At 37.4% G+C, this 20,743-nt stretch overlaps 1 protein-coding gene across 2 annotated transcripts in view; it reads left to right on the top strand.

Annotated features, from left to right (window-relative positions):
- PPEF1 (protein phosphatase with EF-hand domain 1) overlaps positions 1–20,743 on the top strand; it is a 42,934-nt gene that overhangs the window by 18,546 nt on the left and 3,645 nt on the right. For both annotated transcript variants that reach the window (XM_078390418.1, XM_020789116.3), the window contains 9 exons: positions 3,187–3,233; positions 10,016–10,182; positions 11,365–11,401; positions 11,940–12,089; positions 15,518–15,832; positions 16,760–16,945; positions 17,828–17,970; positions 19,488–19,594; positions 20,221–20,384. In XM_078390418.1, coding sequence (XP_078246544.1) covers positions 3,187–3,233; positions 10,016–10,182; positions 11,365–11,401; positions 11,940–12,089; positions 15,518–15,832; positions 16,760–16,945; positions 17,828–17,970; positions 19,488–19,594; positions 20,221–20,384 — 1,316 coding nt within the window. The remainder of the gene's footprint in view (positions 1–3,186; positions 3,234–10,015; positions 10,183–11,364; positions 11,402–11,939; positions 12,090–15,517; positions 15,833–16,759; positions 16,946–17,827; positions 17,971–19,487; positions 19,595–20,220; positions 20,385–20,743) is intronic.

The raw sequence follows: 20,743 nt of genomic DNA on the forward strand, positions 1-20,743 counted from the left end.
TCCCATCACTTTGTCCCGGCTCCTCGCCAACCTAGCAGTTCGAAAGCATGCAAATGCAAGTAGATAAATAGGTACCACCTCGGTGGGAAGGTAAAACGGCGTTCCCTAGTCAAGCTGGCCACGTGACAACGGAAACTGTCTTCGGACAAGCGCTGGCTCTACGGCCTGGCTCTACGGGATGAGCACCGCCCCCTAGAGTTGGACACGACTGGACTAAAAAATGTCAAGGGGAACCTTTACCTTTACCTTACTTTTAAAACTTCAAATGCTAGAAGGTGCCAGTCTGTGGTAGAAAACGTATCCCTTTCTGTCTACGGTGTTTTCGCCTCAATACCCACAACACAGCACTAAACAACAGAAAAAAGAACAGCATGAGCTGACACATTACTGTAATTGTATGATAACCTTCCTCTGGTTTTTAGGAAGTCTTGGATCCTTTTAAGGAGGAAAGTAGAGTAAAAAAAATGTAAATAATAAATAAATTATTCCACCACCTATAATTATAAAAGATGCTTAAAGTTACCATATTGTAAAATAAGATAAGCTATATTTAAATAAGGTAAAATTGTAAAATAATGTAGTTATGATGTTGTTCCTCAAAACTGCTAATTGATAACAATTAACTAATTGATAACAATTGATAACAAGAAAACAAGTATGAGGTACAGAAAAATTGGTAGAAACCAACAAATAATCTTTCTCTTTCATAAGCAATTTTTAAAAACACGCCAGATCATTGTGATCATGGACAATCATTTGCTTACTTGTATCTGTTCTTCATATCATTAATGGGCTAAATATCAAGATAAATATGCAAAAGGTCCTTTCTGTCTATAGTAGAAACGGTAAACATGTCACTACCTCCCTATCAGCTATTCTTGATTATTCTGTCATAAATTATGGATGAGGGAATGATACTTCTAAATTTGCTTAAGGAAGCCCAGTCCCAAAGCAGAATAAATATTCTGATATTCAGTGCTGTATCTTCAAATCCAAAGAGTAACTAGGAAATGGAATTACTAGTAATGCTGCAGGTGCAGGGACCTTAATAAAAGTTGCTTTAAATGCTACCTGCTGTAGTAAAGAAGAGAATTTACATATTATTTATACAATTCAATGGACAATTCTAGTCAGCAAATTACTTTGTGTACAGAATATCATTACACGTTAAAAAGCTACAAACACCTCAAATTGGATAGGACTACAGTTGCTCTTGGAGACAAAGGTATTCTTTGAAATCAATGTGCATGCATCTTGCATTTAGCATCCTCATTTGAACAACTGAAAGTGCATCTAAGAGAGATTTTTGCTCTGGAGTCAGATGGGATTACAGTTGCTCTTCCATGTCCTTACAAATCAGTGTATGTACATCCTTCAGTTGTTATCCTAATTTCTTCAACTGAAAGGGCATCTGAGAGAGATTTTGATCTGTTCTTCAGAAACATGATTAAGCAGCAGATGAAAGTGCAATTTTTACTGAAGTCGAAGCCAAATGTTGATTGCCACTACACGAGATCTATATCGCTTCCTGCAAATCTCTTTTAACTCTCCACATTGAATAATTCATCTGATGAGCATTTTTGTGGTAGTTATGTAATAGCCCTTGGGTGTAGTGGTGAAAGAGGTGAACTATGTGCTCAGTTTGTAGCTCAACCCTCGGCTGTGCTTTCAAACAACACGCAAAACATTCAGTGAAGGCTAAGTTTGAAAGGCAATTGGAATTATGTGGCCTAACAAGGTTGTTTTTGTGGGGGCCCTGGACCAAAAACCTATTTTCTACATGATTTATTATTATTATTTTGCTTCTGGAAAAAACAGGAGAATCAAACCTCTAGTTTATGATTCTCTTCTAAAACATGGTATGTTCCCCAAATATGTTTTAGCAAAATATTTACTGAATTTTTAAACCAGAAAGTGTTTTTAAGTGAAAATGACTTTCTTATGACTTCCTGTTTATGGTCACCAACAACTATATACTCTTGTCAAACCAACGATGCAGTCCTCTGCATGTTTACTTGGAAATGTGTTCCGTTTGACTTGCTCCTAAGTACACAGTATGTCTGTATGTTTTCAACCTCTGTGTGGCACAGGACTGTATGCTTACTTAGCATGCTATCGTGTTCCCCCAAAAATAAGACAGGGTCTTATATTATTTTTTGCTCTTAAAAACACATAAGGGCTTATTTTCAGGGGTTGTTTTCTTTTACAGTCATGTCATCTTCTGGTTGCCGCACAATGCGGCACAATGGTGGAGGGCAGGGTTTCATTTAACTAGGGCTTATTTGGGGGTATGGCTTATATTACAAGCATCCTGAAAAATTATACTAGGGCTTATTTTCAGGTTAGGTCTTATTTGTGGGGGAAACAGGGTATATACTATGGGAATTTTCACCAAAACACACACTATTGTCTCAAACTGTTTCTGAGTATTGTTTACGTAGAAAACCCTGGAAAGGTTTTCCATAATTGACTTGGCACATAATTACTGTATTATATTCCTATTAACAACAGTTACTATGGGTGAGTTCCGTGGAATGTTATTCTGGTTGTAGAAAATTGTTTTGGCTCTGTATCCAAGACTGAAGATAGACTGAAACAAATCTAAATAACACGATGCCCAGAAATTATTGCTCCGTCTTAGGTTAGCATAAATATTTAGGTAGCAGATATTATGAAAAAATATGATGTAATGAAATGTCAGTCTCCTAATTTTGGATTTACAAAGTTGGTATGTCTCATTATTGTACCTTTTATATGTTTTTGCTCCATGATGCCATCATCAAGACTGCTGCTTCCTCTTACATTCCCTGTTGCTATTGCCACACTCTGTGGGCTTCATCTACCTGGTTACTGTCACCGTCTTTGTTTATTATATGTTTGCACATAATGTACACTGTTATGATGAAAATGGGAATGAGTATTGTTATAATCTGCTATAAATAATACATACATTAAAATATGCTACCTCAGTAGAGTAGTCTCAGGGATGGGCTGCCAAACAAATGTAAACTTGTAGCACTATTCTGCTGCCTTATGTGTCAGCAATATGGCTTGACTGCAGAAACCTATATTGGTGAAAAACAACTGCAGAGGATAATAATTGTGGTCAGTGTTCTAATATTTCCTGTTAACTCACATTGTCTGATTACCTGTATATGATTGTTGCAAATTTTGCTTTTTTCCTAGGAGATTTGCATGGAAAGTTGGATGATCTTTTGCTGATTTTTTATAAAGTAAGTGAACTGTCTCTGGAGGCAAAAATGGTGAAACTGAGGCTGCCCTACTTTGGTCATATAATTCAAAGACAGGATTCTCTGGAAAAAAACAATGATACTGGGAAAGGTTGGAGACAGCAGGAAAAGAGGAAGACCAAATGCAAGATGCATTGACTCCCTAAAAGAAGCCACAGGCTTTAGTTCACAGGACCTGAGCAGGGCATTTGTGGACAGGATATTCTGGAGATCATGGGATCACCGTGAGTTGAGGGAACTTAATAGTATATAAGAACAACAACAACAACAAATGAACATTCACAGTCTGTACAAGACTGTTATCATTTTGTAATATCAGGTTTTGGCCTATGGCCATCTTTCCATTCATCTTTGCATTCATAGCACTCTGTTAATTATAACTGTTAATTAGAGGACACAATCTAAAAAAGAGACTTGAAAATGTTAACCCTAAATAGAAGGGATCCCTGCTGTTTTTGTCAAGCATAAACAGAAGTTGAAATTGTTTGTTGTTTGTTTCTCCAGAAAGAGGACTGGTCAAATACCTTATGTGCTGTCAAACTGTTTATTAAGAAAAACAGCCATGTACTACCCTGTTTCCCTGAAAATAATACCTAACCTGAAAATAAATCCTAGTATGATTTTTTAGGATGCTCGTAATATAAGCCCTGCCCCAAAAATAAGCCCTAGTGAAGTGAAACCCCACCCACCACCATTGTGCAGCAACCAGAAGATGACATGACTGTATTTGAATCAATGTAAATTGTTGTACATGAAAAAAAAATATAAAATATACCCTGAAAAAAAGCCCTAATGCTTTTTTTGAGCAAAACTTATTGTAAGACCCTGTCTTATTTTCAAGAAAACACAGTATTATGCTATGCACTAGAGACAGGAGATATAAAATAATTTCTTTTATTCCAAACATTTTATTTAATATAATTATTTGCATATATTAAGGAATACACATAATTTCTAATATCATTAAAATAATATAAAAGAATATACTTCTTATAACCCTCATACATTGAGATGCTACTTTCCGTGAATCATGTTCTGTTAAATTGCCACTTCACAATTAAAGAGCAAGTTTTCTTCCTGCAGATTTCGCTACTTGCACCGTAGTCATGCTTGCATGAACAGTGCAGTTCCACATTAAAATGATGCTGGGGTTTTTGCTCAGTAAAAGCTCAATAGGATACTGGTCATTAAAAACAGATCAAATACAGTAATCATTGACTCTGCAAGACCTGATGAACAACCCCAGTTTGAAACATGTAGGGCACTAATATACAGTATAGCAGACAGCACCTGTACTGTTTACATTTCCTTATGTTGAGAAAAGCGGTGACAGTGGGGAAGGTAAAACAATGCAGCACAGTTTTATTTCGCTCCACCTTAACCTTTGCTCCTAAATTGCAAAAGAAGAAATTGCAAATACAAGATTGCACTTGAATATCAAGGAGAAAAAAAACATGCCTACAAAGAATTACATAGTTTTAATGTTGACAGTGAAGAAATCAAAAGTGTTAAAAGATTTCTATTCAATTATCAGTCAAAATGGAGAGTGGAGCCAAGAAATCAGAAGACGATTGAGACATGGAAGGGCAGCTATAAAGAAACTAGAAAAGGTTCTCAAGTGTAAGGATGTATTATTGGAGACCAAGGTGAAAGCTGTCTGCGGTATGACATTCCTGATCACTCTGTATGGATGTGAAGGCTGGACAGTGAAGAAAACTGACAGGAAAAAATAAATAAAATTGAAATACAGTGTTGGAGAAGAGCTTTACAGATGCCATGGACTTCCAGAACTACAAGTAACAAGGTTCTCAGTAGGTTCTAGATCAAGCCTGAATTCTCTCTAGAAGCAAAAATGAGAGATCTGAGGCAATCATTATTTGGGTAAATCATGAGAAAACAAGATCCACTGAAAAAGACAATAATGCTGGGAAAAGTGGAAGGCAACAGGAAAAGAAGACCAAGTAATAAATAGTTGGAATAAAAAAAGAAAAGCCTTGAGTTTGCAAGATCTGAGCAGGGCTGTTGATGGAAGGATCTTCTAAAGGTCCCAAATTCATAAGGTTGGTATAAGTCGTAAGTGAACTCATGGCACCTAACACCACCAATTCCCTATTTCTCCATGTTGTTTTGAAACATAAAAAATGTGCTTTTTCCAAAAAATGGAATACATAGGCCTTTTTTAATCTTTAAAAGCTTTTCCGTTTTTGGAAGTACATATGTTCTAATTCTAATGTTGAGACAACTATTTGGGTATCCCTTTAAATAAAATCATATTTTACCATATTTTTCCATGTATAATACACCCCCATGTATAAGCCCCCCCCCCCACATTTTTAAACCAGAATTTCTTTCTTCAGAAGAAAGTAGAGGGGGAAAGCAGGAATCATTAGAGCAATTCATCGAAGTGATTCCTGCTTTCCCCTTCCATTTTCTTTGGAAGAAAGTGGAAGGGGAAAGAACTTTCCTCACTAGAAAGTGTTTTCTTGTGAGGAAAGTGGAGGGGAAAAGCACTTTCTTGCTAGGAAAGTGCTTTCCCTCTCCACTTTATTTGCAAAAAGTGGAGGGGGAAAGCAGGAATCAAAGCGCTTTGATCCATCCCCCCTCCTTATTTCTGTGTATAAGAGGACTCTAAATTTTTTATCTAAATATTTTAGAGAAAAGTATCATCTTAAACACAGAAAAATACGGTAATCAGCTAATCTGGAAACAGTTCACAGTTTAAACTTTTCTTTACATTTAGTTGAGAACAGAAATATGTTTTCTTCAGTATCTATGTTATCTTTGTACTAATAGGTAAGGTGCCGAAAATCATAAAGCATAATAGAAACAACACATAAATTCTGGTAAAAACAAAGATTAACATCACAATTTTCTACAAATACTTAAAATAATCACAATAAATTAAATGATATCATAAATCAATTTAAAAAGATGTATCTTTGCACCGTTCCTAAAAGAACTGAGAGTGGAAACTGATGGGAAAATGTTTCCTTCATTTTTCAGCCCTGCTGGACAGGGCTCCGCCCTTACGTGGATGTGACTCCACTCCTCTATGGAAGGTTCCATTGCAACCGGAACCAAAGAGGCTGAAAACTATAAAGTATTTCTACCATACATCAAAGGGGTCACGGACCACATGGGGAAACTTTTGAAAAAACACAACCTACAAACAGTATTCAGACCCACCACAAAAATACAAAAAATGTTACGGTCAGCAAAGGACAAAAGGAACCCCCTCACCACTGCAGGAGTATACCAGAAACCTAGCAGTTGTGGCCAGGTATATATTGGAACCACAAAATGCAGCATCCACACCAGAATCAAAGAATATGAGAGACACTGCAGACTAAAACAACCAGAAAAATCAGCAGTAGCTGAACATACTCTAAAACAAGCTGGACATGAGATTCTATTTCAAAATACTGAAGTACAGGACAACACCAGCAATCATTATGTTAGACTGCACAGGGAAGCCATTGAAATCCATAAACACCAGCAGAGCTTCAACAAAAAAGAAGAAAGTTTAAAACTCAACAAGGCCTGGTTCCCAGCACTGACAAATACAGTATGCAAAAGGTCAGCGACCTCTACCCAGCCACAAGGACCGGGGAACATTGCACACAAAAGACCAGCTAACGACACCCATCAATCACAGTGACAGATAATCTCTCCCCCTTATCACAACAATACATCCACAACAAAAACACACTGATCACCATAATCACCCAGTCTCCTGAAAAGGACAAAAGCTGTTCCCACAGCTATAAATACTCAACTATCCAACAAACTACAATAGAGCACAGACAGAGTTCCTATTCCTGTCCTCTGAAGATGCCGGCCACAGAGACTGGTGAAATGTTAGGAAGAACAACCTTCAGAACATGGCCAAAGAGCCCAAAAAACCCACAACAACCATCAGATCCTGGCCATGAAAGCCTTCGAGAATACAGCCTGAAAACTATTGCTGTTTTTGCACAGAGGAAGAAGAACACCGTGTTTTTTGGGGGGGGGGGAGGGGGAGGGGGGAGTCACGCATGTGCATGTGCGCATCTTAGAGGGAAGCTTGGATGGCGACCCATGCAGGAGAAAGACCTCGGGTTCATAATAAGACAGATAGAAAGCCAGGCCCCTGGCCATTTAAGTGTTTGAAGAGCCAGCACTTTAAATGGTCACAAAACCAACTTATTTCTTACAATATGTGTCAAATTCTTTCCCCCTGGATATAATTTACCTCTTTAAGAGTTCAGAGATCTGGTATATGTTTTAATAGTATACTTATGTTAATGAAACTCATTATGAATAGAGGTCCTGCTGTTCTTACTGCCTCTCATGCTTTTGGTTCACCAAAAGACAGTCATTTAATCAAAATAATTTTCAGAAAAGTACATAGGAAGTTAGAATCCTCTGGGACGTAGATGCCTTTGTGAATTTTGAAGGCACCAGAAGAAGACGCGGGAATGTAATAGGTCATTTCATCCTCTGCTAAATCTCCATTTTCCATTTAGTTTTTCTAACTGACATAGCATTTGTTGTCTGCTTTTTAAATTTTGTGTGTGTGTTAGAAATTGAGCACCAGCACATATAGGAACTAGCAAGTGCCCTGCAATGGGGTGCAAGGCAGGTAGCTACCGTTGCCAGATAGGCCCTGTTTGGCTCAAAACGACTGTTTGCATGTCAACACTATCTTTGGAGGTAGTAGGGGACGGAATGCAGTTAAACATCCTTAAATGATGACTCTAATGTTTTCTGAAGCTGAACATATCTTTAGTACAATTAAATTAGTCACCTTTGCTTAATTAAAGCAGAGAACATGGAGATACTTTCATTCCTTGTACAGAATGTTATTTCATACATTTCCCATCATAGATTTCCCTTTAAAAACCCACATGCAGTAACACTACCTTTAATACTTTAAATTGCCTGTTGCTAAATTAATTGTATTAAATTGATGCTATACATATAGATATAGTGTAGTGGAATTAATAGATAGATTGGCAAAGGGAAGCTAATTAAATACAAATTCAAAAGGTATTCAGATAAGACAGTGGCGATTCTCAATTCTATAAACCTTTGGAAAGCTATTTTTTGTTCTTGTTTCCTGGTGCTATAAATTGAATTTCATTCCTTGTCAACCAGTCTGCAAAAGGCATTTGCTAAAACCAGAGAGGTGTTAGAGCAAAACAAATTGGGACAAGAATACCATATTTATATCTTAAACAAAATGCAATTATGGCATTTGAAATGTACATGAAAAGTCAGATCTAAAACCGCCTGAAAGACTCATGTAGCAGAAAGATGTCCCAGGCTGAGTAAGCATGTACATATCTTGGCAGTCTCTAAATTCCAACTTTTTGTTTATTGGAAAAACGTATCACTACTGTTTCTACAAGGGTTTCTGAGTGGCTCAGAAGGGGGAGGATTTCTATGACATTTCACATTTTCTTTGCAACCTACATTTGAACCCATAAGCAAGTTCAAACATATTTATGAATAATCTGGACTTTTCCACCAGATTACTCATAAGCATGTTCAAACCTACCCATAAGTGCAAACATAGATAAAGGTAAAGGTTCCCCTTGACCTTTAGTCCAGTCGTGTCTGACTCTAGGGCACGGTGCTCTTCCCCGTCTCCAAGCCATTGAACCAGTGTTTTGTCCGTAGACAGTTTCCGTGGTCACGTGGCCAGTGTGACTAGACATAGAATGCCATTACCTTCCCACCATGGTGGTACCTATTTATCTACAGTACTTGCATTTGCATGCTTTCGAACTGCTAGGTTGGCAGGAGCTGGGACAAGCGACAGGAGCTCACTCCGTCATGTGGATTCGATCTTACAACTGCTGGTCTTCTGACTTTGCAGCACAGAGGCTTCTGCAGTTTAACCCACAGCGCCACCAAATTCCTACATAGGTTGCAGGAAAAAAACATAACATGTCATAGAAATCCTCCCTTACGTCATCAATTATTGTTAGGGAAGGGTGGAGTCAGCAGGGAACTATTTATATCTGTTAATGAGATATATTATATGAACAGTTCTTGTAGCCTTTAACCCCAAAAGCATAGTGGAACCACTGCTCACTCTGTCCAAACACCAGGGCTTTTCACTTAGAGGGATGATGATGACATTTGACATCTCACCTGAAATGTATATGTTCCCTTTGAAGTTAATTGTGGACCTCCATGTTGCATACAAACATGTCTGTTTTCTTTCTTTTTTATTTACATATTTTTAATTCAGTTGCTTTTATGTTTTAATCACAATTTATGATTTTATTTCTTGTTACTAACCACCTAGAGAACTGTTGTAGCGTAAGTAGATAATTGTTGCAATAGTGAGATACAACTAAAGTAGAGCCATTGAATCAAAGGAACTTACAGAGGAGTTGGCTCACCAAATCCCCCACTGAGTCACTGGTCTTTCTCTAGCTGTGGCATACTACTAGATTTCAGCCAATAAATGAGTGGAATGTCAAATAAACAGTTTTATGGACCAAGTGATGTTGGACACAGCTGCTTAGCAGATGGATTTGTGGTTAGATTAGTACTGTGATTGGTGGTTTCATCCTGTGGCAAGGTCTTGATATGAACCCTTCACAGGTATAGCAACTAATCAAAGTTGCATTGCTACAAAAGAGCATTCTGCAAGAACAGGTGAAATGTGGAGACACATATAGCTCTGCAGTGCAGTGTTGATCATTCATCTCTTATCTGATGTTAACATATGCTGCACTTTCCAGATTGACTTGTTTTGTTTTCTTCTACAGAATGGCCTTCCTTCAGATGAAAATCCTTATGTTTTTAATGGTGATTTTGTTGACAGAGGAAAAAATTCCATTGAAATACTTATTATCCTGTTTGCATTTCTTCTTGTGTACCCCAACCATTTGCACTTGAATAGAGGCAATCATGAGGACTACATCATAAATCTTAGGTACCAGCATTGTTTTTATATTATTTCAAGGTTTATCTATTAACTGTGCTGATTTCCCAGAACCTGTAAATAAAATATTGGATCCGCAAAGTTTTGTTGCTCGCTATATATGAAATTTAGCCATATTGGAAAAGAAATTATTTTATAGTGCAATGTTACATTATTTGCATGTGATAAATGTACACTAAGTAGATCATCAGAGTTCATTGGAGTGTAGACTCTTGTAGACTGAAGTCCTAACCATTTAAGGTTAGTTCAATTAGATAGACGTGTGGGTCAGTCTGTGAAGATCTTGAAGCAGCACTGAGAGTTTACATAGAATTTGCATTCACCAAGTACTTAGAAACTGTATTGATGACTAAGTACTGTATAGTGGCACTATTCTCTTGTAAATACATTGTTTATCATTATAATGTATATAAGTACTAGCCAACCTATTTTTCTTAATCTTTAGACAGTGGTTTCCCCAGATATTGTTAGGCTGCAGCTCCTAACAGACTCAGCCAAAAGAGCTAGTGATGAGGAAAGTAACTCCAGTCTGATAACAGCTGGAGACCCATAGATTAGAAACCACTGCTTTGGTCTACAGATTGGACAAAAACACTTATTGTCTCTCTTTACATTAAATGTTCCAAAGTGGAGAACAGTAACTAGAGTCATGCCTCCAAATTAAACAATTTAGGAATTTATATTTTGAGTCCAAAGAAGAAGGCAATAGAATCTCCTTATGGTTGTTGTGGGTTTTTCGGGCTCTTTGGCCGTGTTCTGAAGGTTGTTCTTCTTAACGTTTCGCCAGTCTCTGTGGCCGGCATCTTCAGAGGACAGCACTCTGTGCTCTGGTCAGTGCTGTCCTCTGAAGATGCCAGCCACAGAAACTAGTGAAACGTTAGGAAAAACAACCTTCAGAACACGGCCAAAGAGCCCGAAAAACCCACAACAACCATTAGATCCCGGCCGTGAAAGCCTTCGCGAATACATAGAATCTCCTTAATTTCTGATTTCTGGAGATCACTATGGTCTTGTAGTTTGATAAAGGAGACCATGTTTCCATTCCCAATCAAGAACATAAAACATGGAAGTAAAAGAATAATATTTTATGTACATGCAATGCATGTCAACCAGAAGCTGTGTATTGAAATACTCTTGCATAAAAACAACTCATTAACTCTTTTATCATTTCAGATATGGTTTCACAAAAGAGGTTATGAGAAAGTACCGGGTAAGCAGCTAATGCCCTTTTTTTTTTGGTAACTCCTGTTAGGTTAACATGATTAAATTGTGTAGAATGTGTAGTTCTATTTAAATTTACTAAGGTTGCAGTTCCATGCTTATTTATTTGAAAGTAAGTCCCATTAAACCCATTAGGTCTTACTTCTGAGTAGACATATATTAAATGGCTGTCTAAAGTTGATTTATTATGGCCAGAGTTGCACCTTACTCTTTATGAAAGTTATGCGTTATTTGGTTTACACATGTTGCAAGTATTACCTACATAATATTACCTGAATAAATTTAAGTATTTTTCTATGGGTTTTGATAGTTTCAGCTAGAGTAAATCCATTAAACTAATTGGATGTGTCAACATTAACATAATTTCAATAAGTCTACTCTTATTGGTACTAAAATTAGATTTAATCCTATAAATTTCATAAGCCGTAAAATAATGAAGTTAATGCAAAGTTGTTCAGAAGGTTTACCATACTGAACATTCCTAGGGCCTCCAAGAATGGGATGTAATCATGTTTTCCACTTAATAGTGCCATGGCCAAACAATTTTACATCTTCTTCAAGATGTCTACAGCTGGCTTCCACTTGCAACTGTAATTGACAGCAAAGTTCTTATTGTACACGGTGGGATTTCAAACACAACTGATCTCCATTTTCTGAATTTATTTCAGCGAAGCAAGGTAAGAATTTATAAGGTACTCGCCTATTTTTTGTTTCAATTCAGTTCACAAACATTTAAATACTATTGAAATTAATGAGTCTCTGCATTCAATGTCTGAAAAAAATCTCATGAAATTTTTAAGATTTAAGAAACAAAATACTGTAAAGAACATTACAGCAAGTTAATGTATTTACTTAATTCATCATTTTGTGTGAGACGGCAGCGTATTTGGCTTCCTCTGGATTGTATCTTAAGATACTAAAAGATAACTAGATATTTTAATTAACTAATTTTGTGCCTTCTATATGACATATATCAGCAAAAGAGGACTGACAGTTCTAATGATGAGAGGATTGGAGAAATTATTGAAGGGTAGCTATTGGGAAGCAGCAACAGTGAAAGATGACCCTTTTAGAGGATCTTTCACGGACAATGGCAGTGATGCTCAAGCTAATTCTTGGTAATTACTGATCAGAAGGCAGCCACGATAAACCACTTATCTTGAAAACCTATGGCAATCCAATCCAAAGTGAAATAAGATGTAGTGCTGAAAGATGAAACTCCCAGGTTGGAAAGCAGTCAGCCTGCTACTGGGGGAGAGGTAAGGGTAAGTACAAAGAGCACTGTCAATGATGAAAAACCTTGATTCAGATCAAAAGGAAGTCTAATTGCTAATGAGCACAAAAGGAAATGAGAAGTTAGATGCTGCATGGCACATATAGTTGGAATATGAATTGTGAGAAGTATGAATCAAGGTTAAGCTGAACTAATATGTAAAAAAATGGAGAATATAAACTTTTTAATACCCGAGGAGAGCAAATTAAAGTGAACTGGAACAGGACATGTCCAATCAAATAATTATGAAGCATTTTACTTTGGAAATAATAGACATAGAAAAAATGGTGTAGCTGTAATTGTGATACCTAACAAGCAGTCAGGGTCTGTGCAATGTATGACTGAACAGTAGCAATTTAACTTCATTTAATCTTATCATTAATACCATCATTCAAATCTATGTTCCAAATACTGATGCTGAAGAAGAACAAATTGAAAACTTTTATATCAGCCTTGATGAGGAAGTTGATCATTCATTGAAACAATATATGTTGATAACCATGGATAATTAGCACACGAGAGCAGGAAATAAAGCAGATCCAAACATTGGCCTAGGAGTAAAAAAACAAAACAAAACAAAACAAAAACAAGCAAATTCATAGAATTCTGTGAAGCCAGCTATTTCTTTATTATAAATACATGCAACAGGCAACCAAACAAATGCTTGTAGGCAGGGACATTGCTAGATGGCCAACACAGTAAATGAAATAGACTCTATAACTGGAAGCAAAAGATGGAGAAACTTTATTCTGTCTGTAGACAACAAGACCAAGAGAACACTGTGATGGTGATGATGAACTTTATGTATCAAATATTAGAGCAAAGCTGAAGAGGAGCATTTAAATAACCATGGTATTAAAATATAATTTAACAAAATTCCTTTTATTTAAAGATAATGCAATGAACAGATGTGCATTACTAAAATCAAATGACTATGAACCAGAAAACTTATGGATTTTAATCAGAGATATTATAAAGAAGAATTTAAAAAAAACCTAGGCCTGTATTTTAAAACAGATAAATCAACAAGCTTTAGCAGTTGAGTGATGAAATTCTTAAAATTCTTAATAATGTATGAGAAGTAAAAGAAAAGTGAGAGAAACAGAGTCAGAATTTTAATTTAATTTAAGATAGATGATGATGATCATCAAAAGAAATGATGATGATCATCATAATCAAAAACACCAATGGCAAAGAAAAAACAACATATCTCTTGCATCAGATGTAAGAACTCAAAGGGAAATTTAAACTCAGATGAACCATGGTGAAACATTAACAGGGAAATTTATTAGTCAAAATCCGGTTGGCATAAAGTGATGATACAGAGCCAGATGATATCCTCATTGGTTGTTGGTAATATTTAATCTAAATTAATTGAAAACCTATCCCTTGTTTCAAGTTCCAGGGCTCCCTACGGTTCCCTTTTGCCATGGGAGCCTTTGGAGAGGGAGAGAAAAAAAATTCAGCTAGATCAGTGGTTCTTAACCTTGGGTTACTCTGGTGTTTTTGAACTGCAACTCCTAGAAGCCTTCACCACTAGCTGTGCTGGCTGGAGTTTCTGGGAGTTGCAGTTCAAAAGCATCCGAGTAACAAAGGTTAAGAACCACTGAGCTGGAGCACCACCAGTGAGATCAGGAATCTTGAGGTCTGTTAATTATTTTTATCATTTAATGGCCAGAATCATATTGGTCAGTTATGACAATATAAGTACATTGACAAATTGCCACTAGCTGAGAATTCACTGCTTGTATCCATTGTGCACCACTTGCTTGATTTTGTATGTAACAAGAAACAGAAGCAGAAAGTAATTAACTAGCCACACCAGAATCAAAGAACATGAGAGACACTGCAGACTAAAACAACCAGAAAAATCTGCAGTAGCTGAACATGCCCTAAAACAAGCTGGACATGAAATTCTATTTCAAAATACTGAAATACTGGACAACGCCAGCAATCATTACATCAGACTGCACAGGGAAGCCATTGAAATCCACAAGCACCAGCAGAACTTCAACAAAAAGAGGAAAGTTTGAAACTCAACAAAACTTGGCTTCCAGCTCTGAAAAATACAGCGTGCAAAAGGACAACAACCTCTACCCAGCCACAAGGACAGGGGATCACTACACACAAAAGACCTGCTAATGATACCCATCAATCACAGTGAGAGATAATCTCTTCTCCTTATCACAACAATACACCCACATTAAGACACACTAATCACCCATCCCCTGAATAGAACAAAAGCCTATCTCACAGCCATAAATGTTCCACTCCCAAACAAACTACACCAGAGCACTGAGTGCTGTCCTCTGAAGATGCCGGCCACAGAGACTGGCGAAACGTTAGGAAGAACAACCTTCAGAACACATCCAAAGAGCCTGAAAGACCCAAAGCAACCATAACTAGCTGCAGTTTGTTACTATAATTTACATGTTTGGTGGCATGACTAATAAGTATGATTCTAAGTGATTTCATTGATATATTAATGAATTTTACAGCTCTAATTTAAATTAAAAAAACAGTTGAAGGTTGTTCTAGTTAAATGTATTCACGAAGGCTTTCACGGCTGGGATCTAATGGTTGTTGTGGGTTTTTCGGGCTCTTTGGCCGTGTTCTGAAGGTTGTTCTTCCTAACGTTGTTCTAGTTTATTTCTGTGATTTTTTTAATTGCCAAGGTAATTATAAATCTGTAGTTACCTAGAGCTTTTGGAGCAGTTCCTACAGTTTCATGATAGAATTGTTGGAAATTCTGTGGAACAGCATCCTGTAATAAATATATGTCCATCTGCACCAAAAAGTATGATCTGGTGAATGTGTGTTTTGCCTTCACAGCTGAAGTCTGTGCTGAGACCTCCAAAGTCAAATACAGGAGTAATCTCTGAGTTGGAGGAAGCTCATCTTGAACAGGCTGATAATCAGCTACAGAAATCTGAGAAGTGCCATTTTGGGCAGGTTGCTTCCAATAAAGAAGCCATGAGGTCCACATCAGTTTCTGGTGGGAGAAGAGAATACAGTAGCAGGGAGCAGCCTGATGTCCTCTGTGACAGATATATTTCCCATCCCCATCTGGAGGTGCAACATTTAAAGCCTTGTAGTGTTACTACACCACACTCATCTCCAGAATTAACAAAAATGGAGTGGAAGCAGGTATGTTGAAGCTGTGTTTTACAGATTGGATTCACCTCAATATATGCTTGTAAATATTAAAAATTAGGCTTTAAAGTGGCATTATTAGGATACTAATTAGAAACACGTGAAATGACTTTTACCAGAGACCTGCAGTCCACCCCCACCCCAGTTGGTTGGTTAACTTATCACTTGTATAGACGTTCAACTGAACACCAACCCATGCGGAGGGGGAAAGTGGGTTGATGGCTGCTGCTTATGCTCCCTGTTGGCCACGTTTTGTGGACATAGGAGGGCTTATGTTCATAGCCAAACATATGTGCAAGGAGAATCTGTGTTTTGTAGAGGTACGTTGCCCCATATGTTTACCAAAACTGTGGACAATGGGTTAATTGTGTTCAGGGGCCATCCCAGACAGGAGTAATCTCACTTTCCCTATCAACATGGGAAGAGATGTTTCTGTTTGTATACCTCTTTGGCTTAGCATCTCCCCCTGCCATCATTTGCAAACTTTCTTGACATTTCTTCATCAGGTTTCTGTTTCCACAATCATATACATGCTTCCAAGTTGCAAAGTAAAGATCAAATCTGCCTATTTAGCTTCTCTTTCTCTTAGAATGTATTCTCCAATGACATTCTAATCTTCATTAGGCTTAAATTAATGACTTTGGGAGATTTTAATCCCGGTTGAGCAGAAACTGTCCCTACTCACAGCAAATCTATACTGAGAACATTCAGACAGCTTTCACAAATGAACCAGCATTCTGTGCCACGATGCCATTTTAACTATTCAGTGCTGAGGTTTAATTGCCAGAAATGCAACAATATTTAGATAAGTTTGAAGTAAACCCAAGAAAAATGTTTTTTTTAATTGCCAATATTTTTTGTTTCTACTTCTTTATATACACTTTGCATGTATAGACAGTAGAATTTGTTTTCTGTTGCTAGGTGGTGGATATTCTCTGGAGTGATCCTAAACATCAAAATGGCTGTACACCAAACAAACATCGAGGGGGAGGTTGCTACTTTGGACCAGACATTACTGCCACGTTGCTGAAACGTTATAATTTAAAAATGCTCATCCGATCTCATGAATGCAAACAGGAAGGCTATGAGATTAGCCATAATGGAAAGGTAATCATCTGTGTACAGTTTAACTATAAGTATAATCCAGGAGAATAGTTCCAGAATAGGGTGGAAGCCATCATGGCCCATGTGTGAGATCCTTTAGAACTGCACAGTGTTTTCTTTTGTCTTATTAATACTCGTAGCTCCTATCTTTTTTTCCTGAAAAATACAGAACAGAGGAGCCAGTGCATTATATCCAATTTCAGGACAAGAAACCTAATGGACAGAGGAAATAATTATTATTAGGATACTGTTTGTTTTTGGCAATCAGCTTGGTTAGTTTGCTCTTCAAAGTATCCAGTCACAATTTAAGAATCGTCCTGCCTTCCTTTTTGCTTGCATTCTTTCCCACTCTTTCCCACCTCTTTCCGTACCACAGAGTGAGTGCCAGAAACTGGCACACCTCTTTGTTCATGTATGTTTCCACATGCCTTTCCCTGCCCCTCCCTATTGACCCCTATACCTGTCAAGAGAGGTGTAACTTCCTCTCTAGATCCATAAATGGTTCGGCCGAGACAGTAGCTCTATAAACACAAGCAGTGAATGTGTGTGCACCATGGATCCTTCCTGGAATGGAATTCAGTCCCTCTTACTTACTTACTGGAGCTTCTTGCATGGGTCAAAACACCTCATCTCTGTCATCCTAGAAAAAAAAAGGACTGCTGGACAGGGCCTGATTTTTTTATTTAGCTGATTCCATTCATGGATTCATGAGCATTGGATTTCCCAGTGCAGCTGTGGAAAGAGATGCTTATGTGCTTTTTTTTTCCAAGCAGGAAAGTGTATGTTCACTTGTTGGTTAATTTTGCAACTTGTTTTAGATTATGCCAGATCTATTTTAAAATCCTAATTTCTTAATATAATTTCCCCCCCTTTTTTGAAAATAAGGTTATTACAATTTTTTCCGCCTCAAACTACTATGAAGAGGGAAGTAATCGTGGGGCTTACATCAAACTAAACCCAGATCTGATCCCTCGCTTTGTTCAGTATCAAGTCAGCAAATCTACACGTAAGCAGACACTTCATCAAAGGTAGGGTAAGAAAAGCATGCATCTTAGTTACAAACAAAGTGCATGGATAGGAACTGAAAATGCAAAGCAGACTAACTGTACTGTACCTTGTGCTAAAGCATAGACAGCGTATGACTGGAGGGAGGGTGCCCCCAGAAATTCTGTGGTGGGATCCCTACTTGGTCCATGAACGTCCACTATGCCAGAGCTAGTGGCAGATCAATTTTTGTTAAATGTACTGTTTTCTGGCAGTTCTGCATGATTGGTTGAGATTCCTGTGAATTGAGCGAAGTATCTCTGCCTTGCCTCTGCAAGTTACTATCAGCCAGTGAGAGAGCTTAGGAAATAATTAGATGTTTGTGAGTAGGAGATAGGAGAAAGGACTGGAGTTGCCTAAAACAACAGTGTGGGATTGTGAGACAAAAGTGGCATATTTGGGGATTTGATGTAGGATGACTGATGGTGCTCCATGGTTTTTAGCAATCTGCTTGCTCCCAATATGCACTATCTCTCTTTGTATAAACAAACAGCTATCAATAAGGACACTATTGCTATCCCATTATATTGTGACCTGAAGGATTGTAATTTCTGTAGAAACAAAGATGGGCAGCATGTGGACCTGCAAATATTGTATAATTGCCGATTCCATCTGTTCTAGGCAGCAACAGCTATTAGTTCAATAAGATCTTGAGAGCCACATACTCTCCAAACCTGTGGTAGAGCTACATCTGGACTTCTCACTGCCTGCAAAAAATGGGAAGCCATTAGAACGATGTTATGTGCTGTGTCTTACAGTGCTTAACTTGTATTAGTGTCGTTAAAGTTGATCTCTAGGACGATACTGCCAAATAATTGCTAAACGGAGACTGTTTGATCTAATATGGACATTTTAATTGTTTTGCATTTCATATATTACTACAGAAAACGAACCTGTATTTTTTGTATAAAATATAGAGGGTACTAGTAGCTAGTCAGACCTTCTTGCTATGCGTACATGTGGTGAGAAATGCTACTCTGTTTTTTTTCTGTCTCCCTTCCCATGGCCACAATGTACATGTGTACTAAGAAAGTGAACCCACTTTTAACTGATAGTATAACATGGAAACTGATCTAAGAAGTATTAAGCTTCTTCTACTCATGCCATTGTTCTGTAGGTTTATGTTTTTCAGGCTTTCTGTCTGGATTATGTACCAGTTTATCCAACCCTTTAATACCTGTAATTTTGTCATTGCTTATATCTATTAGAAGAGACTGGCTGGATATCTCAGTGAACAAAGCATAGCTGGGAGTTCATTTCCCCACTTTGCCTCCCAGAGCTAGACTGTGTAGCCTTGGGCAAGCTGCACAGTCCTAGAAGTGCTCCCCATAAGAAAGAAAGGATAAACCATTTCCAAGTGTATACCTAGAAAACCTTGGGAAGGATAGTCATATGAGAATAAGGATAAGGAGGGAATTTCAGAGATTTAGAAGTAGTGAAATATTTGTACATTGAAAATACTTAAAAAGATGTTTACTCATTCTGATTACTTTTTTTGCAGAGTGACTACAATTGAGTTGTCTGCTTTAAAATGTTTGCGAGAAAAACTTTATGCACATAAATCAGAGTTGATTGCAGCCTTTAGGCTCTATGATCCAAATGATACAGGTAATAGCAATTGAAAACAGATTCTTAAGGTTGCTTATGGTTTTTCGTAAGCTGCTGGCTCTTTATTGTAAGAGTATTGTAACCCAATAGAAGGCTGGGAACAAAAGGCTGAGTGCGGATGAGGTACTATTACATTAGCTTTGGAGTCTAACTTAAAGGAGTTTGTACAAAGTTTTCTTCTTGTTGTTTCTACAGTTAATAGTATTCCCTTAAAAGCTTCTCTGGATGGACAGCTCGAACAATGTGTTACAGAGTACAGCGAGCTCGAAGTAAGGCAACACCCAACATTTAGACTTGACTTCTGAAGTATATCAGTTTAATATCATGGAAATAAAATTATCTGCCTGCTCCATCTACTGTGGCTCTTCTCACATTGTTCACAAAACTGTCTGGCTGTTGTGAAAGGCATTTGGGGATCGACAGGTGACTGGTTAAGATGAACATTTTGCTATTGAATTATTTATGTTTGTTGAACATCTTAGGATGATTATTTTATTTTTCTTGAAGTAAAATTTCGAATGTATTGGCTCAATCAAATACTATTCATTCCATTCCATCCTTAGGTCACTTAACAGCTATAATTTTTTCTGAGTTCTTTTTTTTTAAAAAAAGTATTGTTTTTATAGGGAAAATTTCTCCCACTGAGTGGGCTTCTGCAATGGAATCTGTCCTGCATCTTGACCTTCCCTGGAGAACTCTGCGTTCTAGGCTGGTTTATGTAGCTCAGGATGGAAACATTGAATACTTTTCATCTTTTGATGATTTAGAAATCAAACTACCTATTAAAGAGGTAAGATGATTTTGAAAGTGACTGATATTTTACAAAATCGCACCTCAATGTGTGTTTTTACATTCCTTAATTCTATTTCAACTCTTTGGTAGTTTCTTTAAAATGCCAGCCTATATATTGTTTGAGGCATTATTGTGCTTTCATAAGTTGATTTTAAAATTTTGGTCTATTTGAAATGGAAATATTTATTTGGGTTGCTAAATAATAATAATAACCTTTGAACTGCAGAGCTGGAAGGGACACTATGGATCATCCAGCCCAGCCTCTACCAAAGAGGAACAGTGGGGGATTGAACTTCCAACCTCTGGCTCCACGGCCAGAGACCTATAAAAGCTGCTGAATAATATACTTTAAAGAAA

Source organism: Pogona vitticeps, chromosome 3 (genome assembly GCF_051106095.1).
Source record: "Pogona vitticeps strain Pit_001003342236 chromosome 3, PviZW2.1, whole genome shotgun sequence".
Classification (NCBI taxonomy): Eukaryota; Metazoa; Chordata; class Lepidosauria; order Squamata; family Agamidae; genus Pogona; species Pogona vitticeps.